The following is a 22,879-nucleotide window of genomic DNA, read 5'->3' as shown; positions in this document are numbered from 1 at the left end:
CAATAATGCATACCCAAGCGCACTACAGGAGGAAAGTTCAAACTACCATTGCTTCATATGGTCTAGACGGTATTTGGTCCTGCCATGCGGGCAGGGGACTGGACTCGATGACCTCTCGAGGTCCCTTCCAGTCCTAGAATCTATGAATCAAGGACACCAATTCTAAATGTCTTAACTCATAGTTGACACCTATGACAGTTATTAAAGACCATGGGCCAGATTTAGTGCTGTATCCAGCTTATGCCGGGTACAGTGAGGTGTATCCATCTGGAAGCTCGGTACAGCTCCCTGATTCTCTGCCTGCCTCCAGCCCCAACTGCAGGTTAGAGCAGTGAGCACATTGCAGTCTAGCCACTCCTACTTCCCCACCCCTCTCTGACCCAGATATGCTTCCTGTGCTCAGGGCTGCAGTGAGGTCAGCATAGGTGCTGGCTGTACTCCAGGGGGGAATTGCCTATCCCCTGGTAGTAAGTTAATGAGTCTCTGGTTCCTTTGTGCTGCCTGCGCAGTGCAGAGGGAGTGAAGTGGCAGTGAGATTGTGTCCGTATCTGCAGTGTACTGCAGCGTAATATCCGTTACCTACAGCGTACTGCATTGCTCTGAGGCTCTGTCCACACTACAATTTTTAACCCACCGTGGTTGGCGCCGAGCATGGTATGTGCACACATACCATGTGGTTGGAATTCTGTTAGTAACCCTGGCAATTTATGGTGTTCCATCCCAGCCAGAAGCCTAGACTGGCATGAGTTTGCTTCCTTTAACCATTTCAGCACAGTTATTTTTATAGTGTGGATGGACAGGGGCTTCTAAATATGTTTATGTAACTGGTTCTGGCCAGTTATCCTCCCTTTTAGTAATCTGAGAGCATCCCGGAGTGCATTTCTGTACATTCTGTTGGCATTGCTCTGTGTGCATGTCCTTCAGGCACTCAAATAAATGGGGACTTATGCTTCTAAGTCACTTAGGACCAGACTTTTAAAAGCATTTACATGCCTAAAGATGTAGATAGGCCTCTAAAAGGCTTTTTGGAAGTGGCTTGATTTCAGTGGGATTTAGGGATATAGACATTTCTGAAAATCCCAGTAAGCATCTGTCTGCATCTTTGGACACTTAAAAACATTTGAAAATCTGGTCCTTTTGAAAAATGTAGCCAGGATCTAAAAACTGTAGTGTGGACAGGATCTTTGTGACTATTTGCATATATACATATTTTTTAAATGGTTTGTGATGTGTAGGAAGGAGACTCACTAACAGAAAAACAGATGTCTTTAAGGTCTCCGTGCTGACTTAAGAACAAATGTCTATCCAATAGATTCTTTTGCAGTGTAGTGAACTTTTGATGGTTAGTCCTCCAGTTAGTATCTCATTGTAAATGGCATAGAGCTGCTCTAGTTGAAATAACCGCCATTAACCAGGTACTTCTGTAAATATTTGGGAAACTATTAACCGTTAGAACTGAATGAATCTCCCATAATGAAACCCCAAAGTAGGAAAAAAATTAGTATTTAATTACTGAACAAAGCCAGTGCTTGTGCTAGGTTCACTGAAACATTTGCGAGGGTTAATGAGCCTGTGCTTTGAAAAAGCAAGCCTGGGTTACCAAAACTTGCAGTTTTCGCGGAATGAATGAAATTTGGGGAATTAGAACCCATGAAAACCAATCCTGATGAAAGTTTGTACCAACTCCTGCAAATTGGAACTGAGGTGTTATATAACTCAGTGGAGCTAGTGAGTGGGTGAAATTGACACACAAAGATGCCCTCTGAATCAATTAGTATCAGCAGGTGGAGATCATAATGTATCTGATTCAAAGTAGGGTAAACAATAAGTACTGTCTGCCTTGTGAAGCTCCCACTGCTAAGCATCCATTATCTAGTAGATCCAATATCTATAGTACTTTAGCATTGAAGTTCAACGAATAGCAATATACTGAAACAGAATAATGTGATGAAAACACTTTTTAGCTACTCCTGTTATTTTTTCCAAGCTACCTATCTAATTTTATCCTTAAATGTCAAAGCACAGTAGTGCTCATAAGTATGTAGCTGGAAATTAAGTGTGTGTTTTGGTAAACATTCACATTGCCAGGGCACTTAGGCGTAAATTTTCCTAGCAGGGCATGGTGAGTTCCTCACACAAATCCTGTTAACAAATAATAGGATTTGTGTGGAAAACTCCCTGTGCATCACTTCGAAAATTTACCCCCTGCAGTACGAGTTAGATGATTTTAGCCTTCAGAAATTATGCATTTCAGATCTAGTCTGTTTCTACAGTATATTATTGATGCTACAGACACAAATGTGTCTCTGAATAAATCTTGATCAGATCTCAGATGGCTTTCTGTCAGTGATTTAAAAACTTGGGAGAACATCAAATATGAACTTATTACAGTACATCCTGGTATTTTAGTGTCTAAATGGCAAATATTTAAAAATTGTGTAGGTGTAAAAATTGACCTATTTTATATATGCAAGGGTTATGATTTCACAGAGAAATAAATGTAATCATGCAAGCAAATGGATGTGCAACTATGATTAACAATAACATTTGATGGACTAATAGTAAAAATCTAGACTCTACAAAGTCAGTCTATTATTTTGAATGATCCATTTGCAGCACTGGGCGCAAATAAATCTGAATGCCCCAATGTTGAGGTGCACTTATCCTTAATTTATATCCTATGCTGCTATATTTATATTGGACATATTACTCTTTTTATAATTTAGTTTATTTTTAATATTAATATTTTTGTGTCACCTAGTTTAGTTTGTATAAGTACTCCAAGAGTTCAGGCACTTTCCTGAGCTTCTTGGGTCTGCAAAATTGGGCTTAATACTAGGCAAGAACCAGTTTTTATGCAACACATCTAGTGCTCCCTAGTCTATCTAGACTAGATGTACCCAGGCAGCAGCATTTGTTTTTGCAATATTTTGGCACTTCTGTTTCCCTTCTTAACTGGTACCCAGAATTGTAGAGGCAAATAAAATCAAAGAACAAATACGTCAATAATAAAATTGAAATGTTAACTATTACTTTTTTAAACCACAGCAATTTGGTTTGAATTCAGGTTGAGTTTTGAAAGAAGGGGTAGGGCATGTTTCTGGATTCTTATTTTACCTAAACTGATTCACTCATCCCTACAATAGCTGTAACCTCAGCTTTAATCATTTAACATTTCTGATGTAGGCAAATTGGATTAAGACAAGTGGGATTTAATACTAGATTTGTGTAGAATTGAAACAATAGTATGTTTAGAATATGGAGCATCCCTACTTAATGAGAGAGAGTTGAGAGGGGTGGGTCACCAGTTCTCCTATGCTAGGAGAAACTGTGTAATAAATTCTGGTGCATATTTTGGATGTTCTTTTTATGGTTATGTAAAAACTTTTGCCAAAGCAAAGTACAGGCCTGCTCCTTCTACTGAAGTCATTGCCATAACGCCCTTGCTTTAATGGAGGCAGGACTGGACCTGAGATGTACATGATCTGATTTTTAAAAGCACTCTCTCCCCATAGAGAATGAATGCCTAGGTGCACAAATGTTAGCTTTCAGGTATCATACATTAATTATCAGTGGAAACGTATCAGTGTCGCCCAGTCTATTACTGGTGGAAACATCTTGTTTATAAAACAGAATCTGTGTTTTGCTGGAATCACACAGCGAGGATAGAATTTTTCCACTGGTTTTTACAGATGGAGATCAGGGGACCAGGGTTAGGACTTAAAGATTCTATTCATGGCTGTGCCATTTACTTGTATGTTATTGGACACCTTTGTGCCTTTACCCATATCTGAAATGGGAAGGTAATTGTGCTTAGCTACCTCACAGGAGTGTTGAATTTAATGAAAAATTATAAAACTTTGAGAAAGTTGGGAAATGGGAAAGATAAATATATATAAATATTACTGTTATTACATACACAAAAACTATGGTTAAAAACATTTAGGCTGCAAAATCAATCGCTCAAAAGTTAGGAGATGCCAGATTTAAGGCTGCCTGTGCAAACTTAATTTGGCCCCCTTGTGTGAAAACATTGTTACAATCCTTACATGATGAAGTATTTTTTTCCACAGGACCCCTGCCTCATTCAGTGCACAGGATGGTCGCTGCTCACTTAATGAGCAATTGTTCAATACTTTGCTTTCTCCTCATTGTTCAGTGTGTGGCCCCAGGTCTTATTTACTGCAAATTATTCAAACCCTGCTCTGAAGACAGAATTGTTAATTTCCTCATGGGCTTTTCTATGGTGTTTGTCACTATGGTATCTGAGTGCTTTATAAATATTAATTAATTTTCTCAACACCCCAGTGAGGTGAAAATGTGGTATTCTCCTCATTTTACAGATGGAGAACTGAGGCACAGAGATTTAAGGTCAGAAGTATCCCAATTTGGATGCCCAATTTGAGACACTTAGGACCTGATTTTTTTCAGTGTTCTTAGTGATATACAGCACTTCATATGTTCAAAGAACAGAGCACTCAGCACTTCTGCAATAAGACTCAGGGTCTGAAGTCAGGAATCCAGAAAATGCAGAATGTGCAGTTAGATCGCATGTGAAAAGTGTGGTTTAGGTGACTTGCCCAGCATCACAGGGGAGCCCTGTGGCAGAAGCAGGGATAGAATCCAGATGTTCATGACCTTATTTAACAACATAGCCATGAGACCATTCTTTCTCTTCCAGCAATCCTCTGCTTCATTCACTACATAACTTTCAATTTCTGGAACAAGTGTTGCAAGGGTCTAACAGACAACAGCCTCTTTCACTATTCATCCCTTATTCATCCCCAGAGCAGAACCATCCTGTACACTGGATGAGTAGTTGTAGGTTGCCATCCTATATATGGATGGACATAAGAAGGGGATGGAACAGTTTATTGGGGGTTCACAGATATTTCCTGACAGCAGAGGAATGATGGGACTCAGGAATCTTGGGGAGTGTGCTATAGTCTTTTCTGCCCATTTTCCACAGGCTTGACCCCTTCTGCCCTTTCCCTTCCAACATCTCCCAGCTCTGCCCCATCCCTTCCAACCTCTTCCCTATCCTTGACTCCTTGTCCCAGTCCCATTTTCTTCACTAGCCAGTCCTGGTTTCCACTCCTCAAGCTTCTCATTCCAAGCCCAGTCTTGTCAGTCCCAGTTCCCCCCTCCAGCTCCTTGTTTGATTCCCTCCGCTCAACATTTCCCATCCCCACTGACTCCCAGTCTTACTTCCAGGGCTCCTCATCCAATCCGTGTCTCCTCCCCATTCCTGGCACCTTGTCCCAATCCATTTGCCCATTCAGTCTGTTTTTTCCCGTTACCTCAGCTCTTCATCAGATCTGTCTCCCCTCCCCACACAGCATTGGCTTCCAGTACCAGTCTCCCCCCAGCTCCTCATACAGTCTCGGTCTGCGTGTGACTCCGTGACGCCCAGTCCCCACACCATTGTCCTCTCCAGCTTCCAACCCAGCAAGTCCTAGTCTTCCCCCAGCTCCCAGTCCCAATCTCCTTTACAGCCAGTCCCAATCCCGCTGCAGAACAGCTAGTCCCAGTTTCCCTCTCCCCTCTGTCAGCCTCCAGTCCGAATCATGCCTCCCAGGCTCCTGCTCTAATGTACTCCCTCTGCCCCTCCACCTCTCCCAGTCAAGCTCTTGTCCACTCTGCATTCAAACCAGGTATTTTCTTCCTCCGCACAGCCCTGGCCCAGCAGGGGGGAGCAGTTTCATTGAGAGCACAGGAGAGACAGTTTTCCTGCTCCCAGTTTAGGTGCCCAGTCCCAGACTCAGCACAGCCTGCAAAAGCCCAGTTCTGCAATTGCAGTGAAAGTCCTGCTCAGCCTCGGGCTGGAACATGCCCAGTGTGGATGGAATCTTTAGGGAATTTAAATACTAAAATCTAAGAAGTCTCTACTGAGCATGTGCAAACTGTGATTCCTTCCGCTTCTCCCACCCTCCCCCGCCCAGAGGTTTATAACTTGACCAAATGTGGGCAGATTTTCATGGGGAAGGCAAAAGGCACTTCTTTGACGCACAGCATCCTCTCTGCTGCCATGTCCGTCCCCCCCACACACACACATTTCAAATCCCTGTTCTAGAGCTTCTCAAAGAAAAGGCCACCAGAACTTTTTAACATGGATAAAACAACTAACTGTGTTCTCAGACACAACTGGAGTGTTTTGGCTGAAGTTTTCTAAAGAACGTTCCACCTGCAGCAGACACCCAGTATGGAAAATTGAATGGTTGGGGAAAGCTATCAGCAATTGAAAACTGTTTCTTATAATGGGAGGTGTTGGGCAACCTTAATAATAGGCTATGCCACTCATCTTGCCTACAATTACTACAGTGAAGGAATGGCGGAAAATGTATAGGGTTCACTCAACCATCTTGTTTTAGCCAGACTTTAGTAGGAAAGCAATTAAAAAATTAGGCTTACAGGGTTAACTATTCCCTTTTACAACAGTAATGAGAAGCATAATGAAATATGGACTGAGAAAAATAAAATTTGTACCTACTTGCTTCTATTGAATCCATTTTTCCCTTTTGGAAATATTTTTCCGTCAGTCAATGGCTATTTCGAGCTCCAGTAAAGAAATATTTGTAAATTGTTGTTGCGGTCTTGTGTCCTCATGCCTTTTCCCTTCAGTAGCTTTTGTTAGAGACAATGCAGGGGCATTCATGGATAACAATAGGACTGTTATGTTTTATTGCGTTTCTTCAAAGCTGTGATCAGCCTATTTTAGCTATTCATTACATAAGAAGTGAGGAGTCAGCTGAGTTCTGTTTATATACCACTTCCATGTATTAATAAAAGCTACAGAATAAATTCCATTGTAACCAGCAGGAGGGAGAATCAGTTAGGCAGGATTTGGGTCCAAAGTGTGAAGAAATACAATAATGTGAAGATATCACTGCACTATCTGCTGTTTTTGGACTGTGTGCCTATATTAGAAGTTGTGGTAATGTTTGTTGCAGACTGCTAATCTAAATGGCATTGGTGATTGTGTGTTTTCAGTCTGCTTTGGTACTGAGCAAGGAAACTGTTACAGGGACATTGATTGCATAAAATGGTTGGTTGTCTCGTTAGCTTCCTTAGCTTTCTGCATCCACATGACATCCCTGGTTTTGACTGACCCATTTTAGTCTGTCTACAAAAGCCCACTATACAACCAGGGCTGTCCCAGCGCATCCTGGGATTGTCCAGTTACCTATTCCATAGTGTGCAGCACTTTTGCTGGGAGCAGGGGCTTTTCAGCAATTTCTAAAATGGTGCCCCATAGAATGAAGCTGTGGGGGCTTAGGGGCATTCTTGGAATTTTGCAAATCTCAGAGTTCCCCAGGCCCAGTCAATATTGCTACACTGCAGAGAAACAGTGCTTGCTCTTTGCACTGGCAGCTTATTTCATAACAGAATGGATGGCATGGGAGAGTCACGTGACTGTTAAAGGTCAGAAATGAGGTAGGTGAAACTCATGTGGAGGCTGAAGATCTCAAGATTGCAATCATATGGGACAAGCTCGAGGCTGCATTTTTGTCACAGCTGTCACGGAAACGAGGGATTCCATGGTCATCTTTCTTTTCAAACAAAAATGTCCTTGACTTTTGACATTTTGAGAACCGTGAGAGCTGCCAACTCAAAGCCTGAGCTTTGTGGGAGTCTGAGAGAGAGGGAGCGAGAGAGCGCCAGAGAGCAGGGACGCTAATAATTAAAGCTAGTAGTTTGTCATAAGAAGTGGTGTCCAGGATTCTGTGATATCTGTGATTTTGCGGGGGAGGGAAGTCTTGGAGTTACTGTGACACCAAGTACCCCTGTATACACACTGTTGTAATAATCTTCATACAAGATATGCTTTGTGAGGTATCATCTGAAGACTAATAACGCACTGATCATTAATATTCTTGCAAGATGTATGTATGCAATGGGTATTAAGAGTTATGAATATATGCTGGAATTCTAACTAAAGTGTGTGTGAACCAGGTATGTCGGGGGTGATGTTAAACAGATCTGTCGTAAACAAAGGAATGTGTTTATCTCAATTTGTGTATAAGTAGTAAAAAGGGTCCTTGAGACAGTATGGGCAGGAGATGGCAGGAAAAAGGACAATTTGGATTTCAACAAACACAAGTGGGGAAAGAAAGAGCATGGAGCCTCCTTCATCACCAGACTCTGTCGCCTCCTCTATTACTTGAATAAACGTTACTTTGAAGGGCAGGGCCGGCTCTGGCTTTTTTGCCACCCTAGGCAAAAAAGCCACCCTCCGCCCCCGCCCCGCCCCCCAGCGCGGCAGGGGAGGGTGCCGAGCAATCTCTGACCGGCTGGAGCGCCGGGGGGAGGGCGGGGAGCCCGGCCGGGGAACCCGGCTGGAGCTCTCCGCTCTCCCCAGCGGCCAGAGCGCCGGGAGCAGGGCGGGGAGCCCGACCGGGGCTCCCTGCTCTTCCCGGCGGCCAGAGCGCCGGGAGGAGGGCCGCTGTCCCCAGCGGCCAGAACGCCGGGAGGAGGGCAGAGAGCCCAGCCGGGGCTCCCCGCTCTTCCCGGCGGCCAGAGCGCCGGGAGGAGGGCCGCTGTCCCCAGCGGCCAGAGCGCCGGGAGGAGGGCCGCTGTCCCCAGCGGCCAGAGCGCCGGGAGGAGGGCCGCTGTCCCCAGCGGCCAGAGCGCCGGGAGGAGGGCCGCTGTCCCCGGCGGCCAGAGCGCCGGGAGGAGGGCTGAGAGCCCGGCCGAGGCTCTCCGCTCTCCCCGGCGGCCAGAGCACCGGGGGGAGGGTGGCGAGCCCGCCGCGGCTCTCTGCTCTCCCTGGCGGCCAGAGTGCCGAGGGGAGGGCGGAGAGCCCCCGGTGGCCGGAGCGCCGCGGGGAGGGTGGGCGAGCCCAGTCGCGGCCCCGCTCTCGGGCAGGAGCGCCCCACCGCGCCGCCCCCCTCCAGGCGCCACCCCAAGCACATGCTTGGTGGGCTGGTGCCTGGAGCCGGCCCTGTTGAAGGGTAACCCTCAGAACAATCCATGTCAAAGGTTCACTAGAGTATAAAAGAAAGAGAGAGAAATTCTCTCTCTTTCAACTAAGATGACAAAGGCACCAGCACCTTTGGAACTCTGGGAGAGATCCTGACCAAGCAAAGGTCAGGCCCCATCTTGCTGGAAGACTGGGGGTGAGAAAGGCCATCTTTATCAAAACTTTGAACTGAAACTTGACAGATTAAGTTTTAAACTTCTAGGTGTGTCTTTCCACTTTTATTTGCTTTATCGCTTATACTTGGATTCACTTAAAATCCTCTTCTTTTGTTAATAAATTGTATTACTCTTAATTATATACCAATTCAGTGCTGTTTAACTGGAGTTACCAAACAGTTCAGTTTAAAGTAGCAAATTGTTGAATATTGACTCCTTACAGTGGCAATGGATCTTAGTATCTGAACCCTCCGCGAGAGGACTGGACACACATTTTGGAAAAATTTGGGACTGGGGGTGCATTGGGGTCACCCTTCAAGTAGTAACTAAGGCTGGTGGAAGCCAGAGTCTGACTGGAGTGTTGCTGACTGGCTGCGGGAGGTCAGAGCTGCTGGACCAGGGCTGTAACTATACACAGACAAGCAAGGTGTGACCTGCATGTGAGTGGCCCAGGTTGGGAGCTATACCAGCAAAGCATTGTGAGGCACCCAAGGTTACAGGGCAGGAGGTGACAACCCCTCACTGGTCTGGATTGCACCCCAGAATGTGACCGCTGCAGAGCTGCTTTCAGAAGTGTCTCCATAGCATTGCTCTACTGCTGTCTTTGTAGAGGACAAGACAGGTAAGAGAGGATGAAGAAGAGGCAGCAGTTGCTATCTCCTGAGCAATAGGACTGCAGTTGTAAATCATTCTGAATTATTAGTTAAATGTTATTACATGGGCTTAAACAGTTTTTGTTTTAGAGTGAGGATGTTTTGATTGAATAATGAAACACATGACTTTTGACATTTTTTTTTTAAAACTATATATCAATGCCTTTTGGCATTCTTTCCCATGACTGCACTGTGACTTTTGGATTCACTTACCATGGCACGTTATTAGTTGTAAGTCCATTGTATGAGTTGCTGTCTAGGATGTTGCCCCAAGACAAGTAGTTAGTCAAGTGACCTGACACTGTCCTTTTCCACTGTATGGCCGTTAAACATTCTCAAATGTATTGCCCATTCTGGAACAAGTCCCAGTCTGTGGAGATGGGAACCTGGAGTGTCTGTGAGTAGCTGAAGATAATCGGAATGAAAGAGGACACTTTTTTTACTACCTCTGTGTAAAGCTTTGCTTATAAAATGAGAAATTCAGACCCTACGGACTAGGAAATAGCTATTGTTTTGTGTAGGCTGGCTACATGTATAGAATGTTAAATGTTGGTACTTGATTGGTTCTAACAAGTCCATTGTGTCTGTGATGTGTATAGAAATGAAGTCCTGCAGAGTCCTGTGATTACTGTTAGAAATATTGCTGAGATAACAGAAACATTGAGTTGGGGCTTCCCAGCCATTCTGGAGATATTGGTGAAATTCACTTGCCCCCTTTCTGCCTACCAGAGTAATCACAGGAGAATTGTCAACTGGAAAGTCTACTGTCCCATTGCTATGCAGGTCCTGAAGGCCATTTCCTGTTTCACTGGTTTTCAAAAACTGGTTTGCACCAGAAGGCATGGAGAAGAATTTGTAAAATTTAATAGTATGCAGTGAGAATAGACTCTCTTTGTATGCCAATTCTTGGAAACACTGACTTGCTTCCTTGGTTAACTAAACCAAATGTGGATTACATCAGCACCTGTCATAATAACTACTGTCTCATTAAGAGCTTAGTTTTGTCTGAAAGTGTTTTTTGGGAGGATGAAGGCAAGATGAAAATGCCTGCTGAAATGCAGTGACGAAGACAATGCCTGCATCCCCATTTTTAATTCCTCATGTCATGTTTTGTAGAACATTTTGTGATACAAAATGGGAGGAAAGAAATAGAGTATAATGCTTGATTATTGCTTTATATTTAGAAGTGGAGGGACAAGGAGGTACAGGAATACTTTTGTGACAGCTTAATTATCTAGTTCTTTGTTACACCTCTCTTTTTTGATACTTCAGATACAATGAGCTTCCTCTAATTGGTTAATACAAATGATGAAAAAGGTTTTATATCAATCTCACACACACAACATGGAACTCTGGGGAGGAATATTCTAGAGAACGGTGTTTCCCAGCTTCTTCTGGAGGTAGTTCTGCCTCAATCCATTGTTTTATGCCAGGGGTTGGCAACCTTTCAGAAGTGGTATGCCAAGTCTTCATTTATTCGCAGTAATTTAAGGTTTCGCGTGCTAGTAATACATTTTACATTTACAGGGGCCGGTGGACGGAACCTCAGACTGGCAGCGGGGCCAGCAGCTGGGGCCCCAGGCCGGCAGCGGGCTGAGCAGCTCAGCCCATTAGCCGGTCTGGGGTCCCATCTGCCGGCCCCGCTCAGCCCCTGCCGGCCCGGGGTTCCATCCATCCAGGCCGGCAGCTGGCTGAGCGGGGCCGGCAGCAGGGACCCCAGGCCGGCAGCAGCGTGCCATGGTAAATCAGCTCGCGTCCCGCCTTTGGCACGCATGCCATAGGTTGCCAAACCCTGTTTTATGCGATCCTGGATTACGTAGACCCGACCTTTGCTAACATATGATATCAGGATAATAGGTGTAATAGTTACTACACTCTGTTATGTCTCACTTCTTTGGTCAGGGCAGAAAAATTCTCTTCTTCAAGCCCTCCCATAAATTTCTAGTCATTCATACATCATTACAAATTTTCCATGTAAGATCAGTACTGTGTTAGCCAATTGCTTTTAACAATTCTGCAGACACGTTGTCTACCCTTGGACACAGGATTGATGACTCTAGCTCTGTACTCTTTTTGTCGTCCTTTATTATGAGTGGCTGTGGTGAGGCATACAGATTGGCACGGTAGTCTGTCCACCTGAGTTTATTATCGTCCCCCTCCATGAGGACTTAGCCATCGTGATCTTTTATTATGTTTGTTAGAGGGGGAAAACCATGTGGTAAAAAATCTGACCACAGTGAGCATAGTTTTTATATTATTACTCTCTTTATAATTCTCAAGTCCCATACATTTTGCTCTTGTATAGTCACTCGTCTCATTTAGTCTGCCTTTGAATCCCTGTTCAGTTCCTTATGTTCTTTCCTGCATTCCTCTGTCTCCAAGCCATCTTCCTTCATTCTTTATCATTTAATTGCCAGCTCAAACACCTTCTCCATTAATCCGGGATCATATGAAACAAAGGATAGAAGCAGAACTACAACCAAAACAAGTCGGTTTCAGAGAAGGCTTAGGCACATGTGACCAAATCATGAATATTTGTTACATCACTAAGAATGCAGAGAGTACATTCAACCATTGATCTTGTGCTTCATTGACTTTCAAAAGCTGTTGATATCATTCAGCACAGCCATCTTTGGAAGATACTTGCAGACATGGAGATTCTCACTGAACTCATCACAAGTAGCTACCAAAAACAACAGGCAGTTGCATGAACAGAAGTCTGCGATAGTGAGTGGCTTTCCATTGTGCAGTGTGTGAGATAGGTTTATTTTGTCTCCACAGCTTTTTAACTTATATGCAGGATTTATTGTGAGATTTTGACAAAGTGGAAGGAGCTGGGATCACCATTGGTAGACACCTCTTAGCTAACCTCAGATATGCTGAGGACCTGATGCTCTTTGCTACAACCACCAAAGCAATGCAACAAATGCTGGAGTTTGTAAAAACAGTTAATGAGGAATATGGACTATTCCTAAATGCGATGAAAAGAAAATGTCTGTACATTAACATGACTACAGAAACATGATGCAAATAGGTATCACAATTAATGGACAAGCTGTGGAGGAAGTAGATTAATTAAATTATCTGAGGTCATATATATCCAGCCAAGAAAGCTGTTTCAGAGGAAGAAACTGTGGGGAAAAACCATGGCATCTCAAAATGTCTGACGGTGTGACTGGTGAAAAACCTATTTTTTTATGGGGATGTGAATCCTAGGAAGTTAATGCTGCTGACAAGAAAAAAAATTGAAGCTTTTGACATGTGGTACTGGCAAAGAATCATGCGTATCTCCTGGATTGAAAAAAGACAAATGCCTATGTTGTAAATATTATGGGAGAGAAGCAGACCCTGATGTCGGAAATCAACAGATGTATACTTGGTTGCATTAGGCGTAGAGATGGAAATAACTTTGAGAACGTTATTCTGAAAGGAATGGTGAAGGGTCATTTATAGTAGGGTACAAACAGCGAGGCGATGGATGGATGGTGTGTGGAAGATCAGCTGCTCAGTGCTTGAAGTTAGTGAGGGATCATGAAGACTTTAGAAAATTCTGTTATCACCGATATGCAGACATGAATACATTGTTTTACTTATTTTAATGTTTCCCAAACCATATGTCCCAATCAGGCACCAGATCACAATGCCACTCATTCAAATTTGGCCCGGTCACCCCTCTGTCATGATGGAGGGGTGGCCAGACCAGAGTGGCACTGTGCCTCTGTGTTCCAGGCAATGCCCAGAGCGGGGAGTCAGACCCAGCTCCATGGGACAGGAGCAGTCACTGCGAGGGTGGGCTCATTCTCTTACTCTCTTCCCACATTCCAGTGCCTCCCCTCTGCACTGGACCGGGATTAGGGTTGTGGTGCTGGGGTGGAGGGTGCATCTATGTAATGTTGGGTTGCAAAACAAGACCAAATGTAGTTGGCGGGTTGCCTTATTAAAAAGTTTGGTAACTGCTCTAGGTAATAGTCTGAGTTCATACAGCTGGGATATACAGTGTCAGACAATCTGAGTAATATAAGATGACTCAAGCACGGAGGGGTAGGAGACAGCACAGTCCATGCTAGGTAGGACAAAGAGAAAGGAAGAACACGTATCTGTCTTTATGGATCCAAGTGAAAAATATAGGCCTTAAAGACCATGATTAAAATATTTTTTAAAACCCTTGATCTATTTTGAGTTTTTAAAAAATAAATATATTGAAAAGCAGCTTAGAAAATTTGCCATGAGATTTATTAGGTAAAACCATACTTCTCTCAGCTACCATCCCCATTTATATATTTGCTGTTTATCTAAAACTGAGTTAGTAGAATATTACTGTGGCAAACAGCTTGTTTTCCAGAAAGCAGAAATTGGCAGCTCCTGTAACGTCTCATGCTATTTTTCATCCTTCTCCTAAAGGGCAACACTCTAAGGAAAATACTTCTAAATCGTTACTTTAAAGGAGACTATGGAAGTGGTATGAATGGGCCTCTGTCCGGCAGCTACAGCAAAACTGCACAAGTGGGAGGTAAATCAACAGCAATCATTTAAGAAAAATAAAATATATGTCACCCTATTTTCTACTCAGGTGCATGGTAAATGCTAAGGGGATTTAGTCAGTAAATAGTTCAAACAACTATTGACCTGTTGGGAGAGGAGCAGCGCTAAACTGTGTTAAATTGCATGCACCTGTGTCAGACAGTTGGCTTGTGTTTGGCAATCCAAAAGTATAAAAAATAAATACACAGCTCAATCCAAATTCAGACTGGCTGTGTGTAAGCGTATGCCAGAAAATCTGCAGCCAGTAGCCAGAGCAAAGCACCGAAATTCTCCACACTGTCCTGGTGTCCCTCAAAACTCATGGAAAGGATTCTTGGCTTTACAGACCTTTCACTACCAAAGCAGTTGAGCGGTCTTCAAGGAGCATGATCTTGAAGGTCTGGATGTTGACAGTAGTAATTTAAGCAGGGCATGGGGAGGGGACTGTGCATAGAGCCAGATCATGATGCACCTTAATGCTACTGTTGCAGCATATACTGTATGTGTGCCTGCTTCTGTGGGCCGCATTTCCAGGTGCTGATCCAGATGTTCCTATATAAATGTCCAGATGTTGGTCCTATGGAAATATTTACAGTCGAGACTCTGTGGACCAAATTCTGCTCTGTCAGACCCTTGCATACATATACTGTATGTGTGCAAGAGTAGAATCTGGCACTGTACATTTACATTGTGCATCTGTATGTTTGTACAGTTCAATTGTTAGTGGATATGGTGGTGATTGTGTGTGCATTCTGGTTAGCTACAACATAGATGAGTTCTGAAGTTTATATGGTCCAATGGAGAACATAAAATGTAGCTAGTATTGCTGAGAGATCATATGGATAGACACATTCATAATAATGCTATTATGTCACTTGTATAGTAATATGGGTGGTTGTGGAGGGGCAGGGTTTTTTTGTTTTGTTTTTTGCTTGCTTTTTAAATTATAAACACAGGTCCTATCAGGACTGGAAGACTTGTGGATGATTGGAGTACTACAGAAATGGTGGCATTATGAGCTAAGCAATGGAGAGGGAAAGGGATTTTCAGCCAGATTGGTTAAAACCTTTTGTTTTTATTAAGACCTATTTAATTTAAGTGATTAATTAACACTTTGAACAAAGGTAGCCTTTTGTTCAAGATCAAATACCATTGCCCCTACGGTTAGTGTCAGCGCTCACAATAAAGATCCTTAAGACCTCCCAAAGATCCTCCAGCAGAATCAGGGAAGACAGAATCTGACATTCCTGAAGGCTTATCTACACTTAAAATGCTGTAGTGAGCTGTGTGATGTAGCACTTCAGTAGAGACACTACCTACATTGACAGGAGGGCTTCTGCCATCAGTGTAGGTACTCCCCCCTCCACGACCATCAGTAGCTAGGTTGACAGGAGAATTTTCTCATCGAAGTAGTGCTGTCTATACCAAGGGCCAGGTCAGTTTAACTGTGTCGCTCAGGGGGTGTGGATATTTCACACCCATGAGCGATGTATTTACACCGACCTAATTTCATAGCGTAGACGAGGCCTCATCTTTTTAATGCCTTGTTTACACATAAGCTGTAACATTTTACTGTAGCAGTGTAGCTAAAATGGTACAATTGCCCTAGTGTAGATACAGTTATATCCATATAGGTGTTTATACCAGTATAATACCTTATGTAGTTTCCCCATAAGGGAAGGTGAATAAGCTGTACTTGTGTAAGGCACCTTTATGCCAGTATAATTGTGACCAAACGGGGTGGGGGGATAGGTTGTATTTTTTAAAACTATTTCCACCACTAACCAAAACAGTTTTATCACTACAAAATCTGGGTGTAGACTGTGCCTTAAGTTAAAAAAAAAAAAAAAATCAAAATAACCTTTCAGCACATGTTGATGATTGATAAAGAAGCAAAAGAAGACACACAGCTTACCTTTTAAAATATGCAGTAATGCAATAAAAATGCATTTCTGTGAACAAATCACTGAGGCTCCATCTTCTTTGTTGTTGGAATTACCCAGTGTTGCTACGGTTTTGATCTTATGTTACTTCATGTTTTTTATTCTTGGGGCCCAGCACTAAAGTAATTATTTATTCAAAATTATCATTTAAATCAATGATAAATCAGTTATGAGGTAGTTTATTTTAACATGTATACCACAAATACGAATATGAATGTACAGGATATATATTTGTTGTATTTGCAGGTGGCTTTTCAGGACAAGATTCAGATAAGTCTGGGATATTGATGTCTGATATTCAGTGCCTTCTGGATAAAGAAGGTGCATCAGAACTAGTCATAGATGTTATAGTAAGCACCAAAAATGACAGAATTTTCTCAGAAGCCATCTTACTTGGTATTGCATTGCTTGAAGGTGGAAATACACAAACACAGGTATTTACTTATCATTCATTGGTTTTGAAATGCACGTAGTGTGGAGACAAATGAAAATAATTTTTCAGTGACTTTTGTGAAAAGTTTCTCTCATGAAACAATGTATCATAATACAAATGCAAATATGCTTTTGCTAATAATGCAGTATCTCATGCTGTAGACTTAATAGCGGAAAACACTTTTTAACTATCTTTATGTATGCAGTACAGTACTTTTTTAACTTGTTCTTTGCCTTATGGCCATATGTTGCTTCATGTTTGTGTTTCTGAATTTAAGAGTTTTGCAGTGGTTTTATAAAAACATACCATCAAGTCAAAAATAGCAGCAAAATTAAGTTATTTTCTGAAAAAGTTTAAGGACACTTCTCAAAAGCCTCAAAAACAGAATTAATGTAAAAGTGAGTGGTTTCAGAAGACCAATATTCCATTTTGTAGGTAATGTATAGGCAATACTTTTAGTTTAAGGATTCTAATTTTTGTCCTGCAAGAATGATGCATCTTAGCGAGCTGACCCATTCTGCTTCCCACTGAAAAATAGTGTCCCTCTGAAAAAGTCTGTAGATTGGAGTTTGAGAAGTAGCATCTGACAAAGAAAATTTAAAGAAATTGTGTAGTTTAAGCTATAGTGCCACATAGACATAATTATTATTGTTTTATTATTAAATGGGAATAATAAGTCACTAGAACTGTTAGAAAAATGGGAAATTTCACAAAATAATTTCACTTTCTTTCTCTTTTCAAAATTTAATATTTTGAAATGTGAAAAATTGCAACCTATTCAACACGCGGTCAAAATAGCATTGAAATTTCCCCCAGTTTTTCCAAAATTTCAAAATGTCAAAATTTTCAAAATTTCAAAATTTCAAAATGTCATTGAAGTTTCAAAATTTTAAACATTTTGACCTCCTCTGTATATTAATTTATAAAAGAATTAGGTTCTCAGTACCCAATATTTGTTTTTGGTTAGTGTAGATCATTTAATGATAATCTAGAAATTAATAGTTTTGCCAAAACAGTGTATTTCTCCTTGTTTAAAATACTGACATCGATACCTTTTCTTGCAGTATTCCACTTACCAGCAACTGAACGAGCAAAAGAAGTCAGAAAAATTCTTTAAAGTTCTGCATGACCGCATGAAAATTGCTCAGCAGGAAATACGGTCAACAGTGACAGTCAACACTATTGATTTGGGTAGCAAGAAGAAGGATGATGATAGTGACCTAACCATATCTGCTCCAAAAAAGAGAGGTAAAGGGGATTTTCTCTAAAATAGAGGCAAAAGAAATGCTTTGTATATGAACAGCATGTTTATCATCACTGATACCATACCTGCTTTTCAGAGCAACTACAGCAGACTCTCAGCTGCTGAAATAAAAGTAGCTGTTTGAAAATTGTCTGTAAATTATGGGCTAGAGCCTCAGCTGGTTAGATCAGAACAGCTCTATTGACGTCAGTGGCGCTATGCCGATATACAAAGTCGAAGGATTTGGCCCTGTATTTTCATATAAACAGAAATAAAGCTGAAACGAATAGGGCTGTTTGTGAAAGACTTATTCCAGCATGAGAACTGAATTGCCAGTCTGTGGTTCATCCATTGTTCTCATTGTTCACAGTATGTGGCAGAAAGACGGTGGTTTTTTGTTTTAATTTTCTGTTTCAATGTTTGAGGTTTATTTGGAAAATGTTATTCTTTTGTGAACATTGCTCTGATATTTTTTAATATTTTTTCCCAGAGGTCTTTAGGGATTGAGTGCAAAAAAACCCCCAAACACGTGGTGGTGGTGGTGGTGGTGGTGTTTGTTTATTAATGAATCAAGCCGGGGGAAAACAGGAATTATTGTCTTCATTTACAGTAAGGGATTCAACACTGCACCTGAAACAAGGCATGAAGGGGCAGTTAACAGAAGCGTCTTCTGCAACATCCAAAGCTTACTCTGTGTATAGAAGAGAAATGGACCCAGAAATAGATCTCATGGGCTCAGGAACAGATGCTACAAACACAGAAGAAAAGTCCACGGAGGAAGCAACAATGAGCCCTGCTATCACAATCATGCAGCCGATACTGAGATTTCTTCAGTTGCTATGTGAAAACCACAACCGAGAGCTCCAGGTATGGTTCTGTAGAATACGTGGAAAGATTGTGCATTTGACTTTAATTTTTTGTATTTCCTGTATTTTGAGTACTTAAAAGTACCTTATTTATTTATTTATTTATTTATTTATTTAGTGTGTGTGTGTGTGTGTGTGTGTGTGTGTTGAAATCTTCACCTGTTCGCAAGGTTTCAAGGCTGATTCCCCACTCTGGCACTTTGAGTGCAGAAGATGGGGGCCCGCAAGGATTCTAAAAAAGTAATACTGGCCACTCCAGGCTTGTATTAAACTCCCACGGTTACGGCTTTTCTCTGACCTTGAAGGGTAGATGCTGCCACCACCCAAGTGCAAAAACCCTTTGAAAACCCAGAGAGGCACACTTGGAAATTCCTTCCAGTGGGGTACCCTCAAGCCCCTTCACACACACCCCTCCAGGGAAGAGCTAAGAAAGAAAACAAAGGAAATCAGCTGTTGCCATCAGCTAATTAAACATGTGCACAAACCTCTTAGGACACAAAAACCCAATCTTGTTCTTAAAGGTAAATTTTATTAAAATCGAAAAGAAAAAACATCTGGAAACTTGATTTTTAAAAAACCCACTTACAAAAACTAAGCATCAAGAATAACCTTCTTGAGGTCCAGCTTAAAGGTTACAGGCAAAACAAAAGCATTTGGGGTTAGCACAGAGGAGTCCACAAGCCATAAAAAAATAAAAAGAAATAAACCTAATTGCGTCTTCCTAGGCATTTCCTGATCTACTTACATATCTGGGGGTTTCAAATGAGTAATTTCTAGGTATGATTTGATGATTTTTCATACCTGGCCAAAACTCTTGCAGCATAACTATAGCCCTGTCTTTCTGCTTCTCCCCGAGAACCACAACAGACAGACAAAGGATAATTTTTTTCCCAATTTTAAAAAGTTCTAGCCTTCCCATTGGCTCTTTTGGTCAGGTGTCCACTCCCTTCCTTTTACCTATGCGGGGAGACTTTTTAACCCTTTACAGGTAAAGCAAGTAGAGAACAACTACTAAGAGGGATTTTTATACCTACCTGGCTAGCTGGGTCCATAAAAGGGAGCTACTCTCTCTCCTCCCCACCCCCTTTTCATTTATCACACAAGGGAAGTGGAGAATTACCATTAAAATGTAGAGCTATTCCGGTGTGGTGCCTAATCTCTCTTATTTTATTTTCAGACCTTCTTAAGAAATCAGAACAACAAAACAAATTACAACCTAGTGTGTGAGACTCTCCAGTTCTTGGACTGTATTTGTGGAAGCACGACAGGCGGTCTGGGCCTCTTGGGGCTATACATCAATGAGAAGAATGTAGTTCTGGTGAACCAAACCCTCGAGAGCTTGACTGAATACTGCCAAGGCCCCTGTCATGAAAATCAGGTAGCTAGAATCATCGTGTTTTGGCGAGGAAGAATTTACCTGTGTGTCCATGGGCATTACATAACTCTTTCTTAATCTTAATAATTCAGGACCTGATTCAAATGATATGGCTGGCTGTAGCATACTTGAAGACCTCACAAGGTTTAATATGCCTTTGAAAATGCACTTTTATCAGAGCTTGGACTCATTTTGTCTAATCAGGTCTTCTCTATAGTACAGTCTCTCAGATACAGGTGGGGTGAAATCCTGGCCAAATTGAAGTCAATGGGAGTTTTGCTATTGGCATAATAGGGCCAGGATTTAATCAGTTTGAGAGTCCTTTCAGGTTTTGAACTGTAAGTGTGGCAGCACATGGCAAACTCATTAGTAACCAAATAAGCAGTAAAACCTAAATCTCACTCATTTCTTAGCTTTTATCTGTGGTTGTCTCTCTGCAAGTTTCTAGAATATGACGACTGTAATTCATATAGTTCCCAAGTGTTTAGCACAGCGTCCTACTGTACTTGCAAGACCAGCATCTTCAAGACTGGGTAGTGGTGATGAAATTCTTCAGTCAGATGTCAGGGATTTTCCAAAAAAAAATACACTCAGGAAGAGGCAGGTGTGAGGTGTATGCTGCCATACTTTTCTGTACTCAGCAGTTACTTTAAGGTGTGTTCCGTGTTTGCTGGCACAGATTTAGGGAGCTAAGCTTGTTTGACTTTAAACACATGAATGGTCCCGTTGAGGACTTATCGTTAAGTATGTGCTTAAGTGCTTTGCTGGATGGAGTCTATAAAGTTATATACCTGAGTCTTCTGGAGGGTGTATTTTCTATGCCAATAGGCAGGGTAGAAAGAAAAAGTAAAAGGTTTTACATCACTCTACTTGGCCTGGTTAAACGAAAGAAAAGATGCAACAGCAGATGTAATTTCACAACTTTTGTTATGGATTAACAATGGAGAAACTTGCAGTGGACAGAATTACAAAATAAAATCCTGTTCCTTAATGCTAAAATGGTTAGCTGTTGGATCATATAGTTAAATATTAATGTTACTTCCTAGTATATATCTTGGTTAACTACAAAGTGTTTTTGTCTGCAATACTGACAATCAAGCAGCCTTAATTCATACTTCAAAAAAAGCTAAAGTGCACTGAAAGTTAAATAATTATATTTGCTTAAAAACTCATGGGTCAAACTATTTGAAAATACAGAGATAATTAGAGCACTGTAAAGGGAAAGAAAAATGTGTTTTCAAGTTAACTTTTTATCTAGCTTCACAGAGAACACTGGTAATGGAAAAATATGATTGATTGTTTAGACTTCATTACCTAGACCTGCTGTGAAGTAACTAAGGAATGAAGTTAGGCTCTTTTACATCAACTGAAGATATGATCTTGTGTATTTCAGAGGCAGATACCCAATGCTGTCATTTCCATCTCATTTTTCTCTTCTTTTTATTTTTAAGCCTTTTCTTCTCTAATGTTATGTAATGTTGTTGTTTAAAAAAAAAAAATCCAAGAGCTTTTTTAGCCTGATGTTCGTTCTAGTTGAAAAGGGCCAGAACTCTAGTTGTGAAAATATTCAGAATTACCATTGGCCACAGTTGCAAATTTCAGACTCTGTATTTAAAAAACAAACAAGCAAGCATCCTAGAGTGAGTGTGTGTATGTATATGTGTGTATCTATATATATAGATAGATATATAGATGTATATAGAGAGAGCATCTGTATACACAAATCATATAGTCACGTAGGCTACATCTACACTACTGGTGGTAGCATGTAGTGTATGTGTAGCTTACCCGCTGCAGAGAAAAGTAGGTGGTGTCCATACCTCAGTGTGTACCTGTAACTACACAGGTCAGAGAGAGGCTCTGGCAGAGGGGAGGCAGTGGGGAAAGGCTTCATCAGCTCCCCCACCATTCAGAGTCTCTCCCTGATGCTGGAATGTTTCACTGTGGAGGGGGAAGAGCTCTAGCAGCGGGGAGCTGGTGGACCTTTCCCCGTGGGAGTCTTTTCCTGAGGCGAGGAAGGGTTCTGGAATGGGGGAGGCAGCAGGGAAAGGTTCATCAGCCTTTCCCCACTGCCTCCCTTTCCCCACAGAGGGGAAATACTCCAGCAGGAGGGAGCTGGTAGAGTCTTTCCCCCTTGCTTCCCTCCTGCCAGAGACTTTTCCTACTGGGGGACATTGTTCCCTGTGGAGGAGAGAGACTCCAATAGTGGGGAATCAGTGGGACACTGCAGTGCTAAAAAGAGTAGCAGGGACTTGTAGCAGGGATGGGTGGTGACATGTTGGCTCTACACAACAGAGAGCTCCTGCTCCATGGGAGTGATCCTCCCTCCTGTGGCCAGCTACTGTTGCTTTAGGGGCACTTTGCACTGGCCATCGGGTACAATGCTGCCACAGAGCAGCCTAGGATGTGGGCCCTTGTTTTGAAAATATGCTCATATGTGTGCATCTCTCTTTTCTTTTCATTTTAAAAAGAGCTGCATTGCTACCCATGAGTCTAATGGAATTGATATTATAATTGCACTGATCCTGAATGACATAAACCCTCTTGGCAAATATTGCATGGACCTGGTGCTTCAGCTAAAGGTATGGAAAATATTTTTATTTATCTATTCAGATTCAAGTAATAATAATAATAAATGCCTATGCAAGAGTACTAGGCACCCTGACGCTTACTTAGTCTCCTGATAGCATAATATACCCGGTGGCATTAG

At 42.0% G+C, this 22,879-nt stretch overlaps 1 protein-coding gene across 16 annotated transcripts in view; it reads left to right on the top strand.

Moving 5' to 3' along the window:
- The window catches only part of ITPR2 (inositol 1,4,5-trisphosphate receptor type 2), a 337,706-nt gene that overhangs the window by 226,508 nt on the left and 88,319 nt on the right, over window positions 1-22,879 (top strand). For all 16 annotated transcript variants that reach the window (XM_065569077.1, XM_065569053.1, XM_065569071.1 and 13 more), the window contains 6 exons: window positions 14,190-14,298; window positions 16,499-16,686; window positions 17,750-17,933; window positions 18,539-18,795; window positions 19,972-20,172; window positions 22,641-22,751. In XM_065569077.1, coding sequence (XP_065425149.1) covers window positions 14,190-14,298; window positions 16,499-16,686; window positions 17,750-17,933; window positions 18,539-18,795; window positions 19,972-20,172; window positions 22,641-22,751 — 1,050 coding nt within the window. The remainder of the gene's footprint in view (window positions 1-14,189; window positions 14,299-16,498; window positions 16,687-17,749; window positions 17,934-18,538; window positions 18,796-19,971; window positions 20,173-22,640; window positions 22,752-22,879) is intronic.

Source organism: Chrysemys picta, chromosome 1, assembly GCF_011386835.1.
Source record: "Chrysemys picta bellii isolate R12L10 chromosome 1, ASM1138683v2, whole genome shotgun sequence".
In the NCBI taxonomy this organism is placed as follows: Eukaryota; Metazoa; Chordata; order Testudines; family Emydidae; genus Chrysemys; species Chrysemys picta.
Note: the sequence above shows the minus strand (reverse complement) of the source record. Positions and strands in the feature narration are given on the sequence as shown.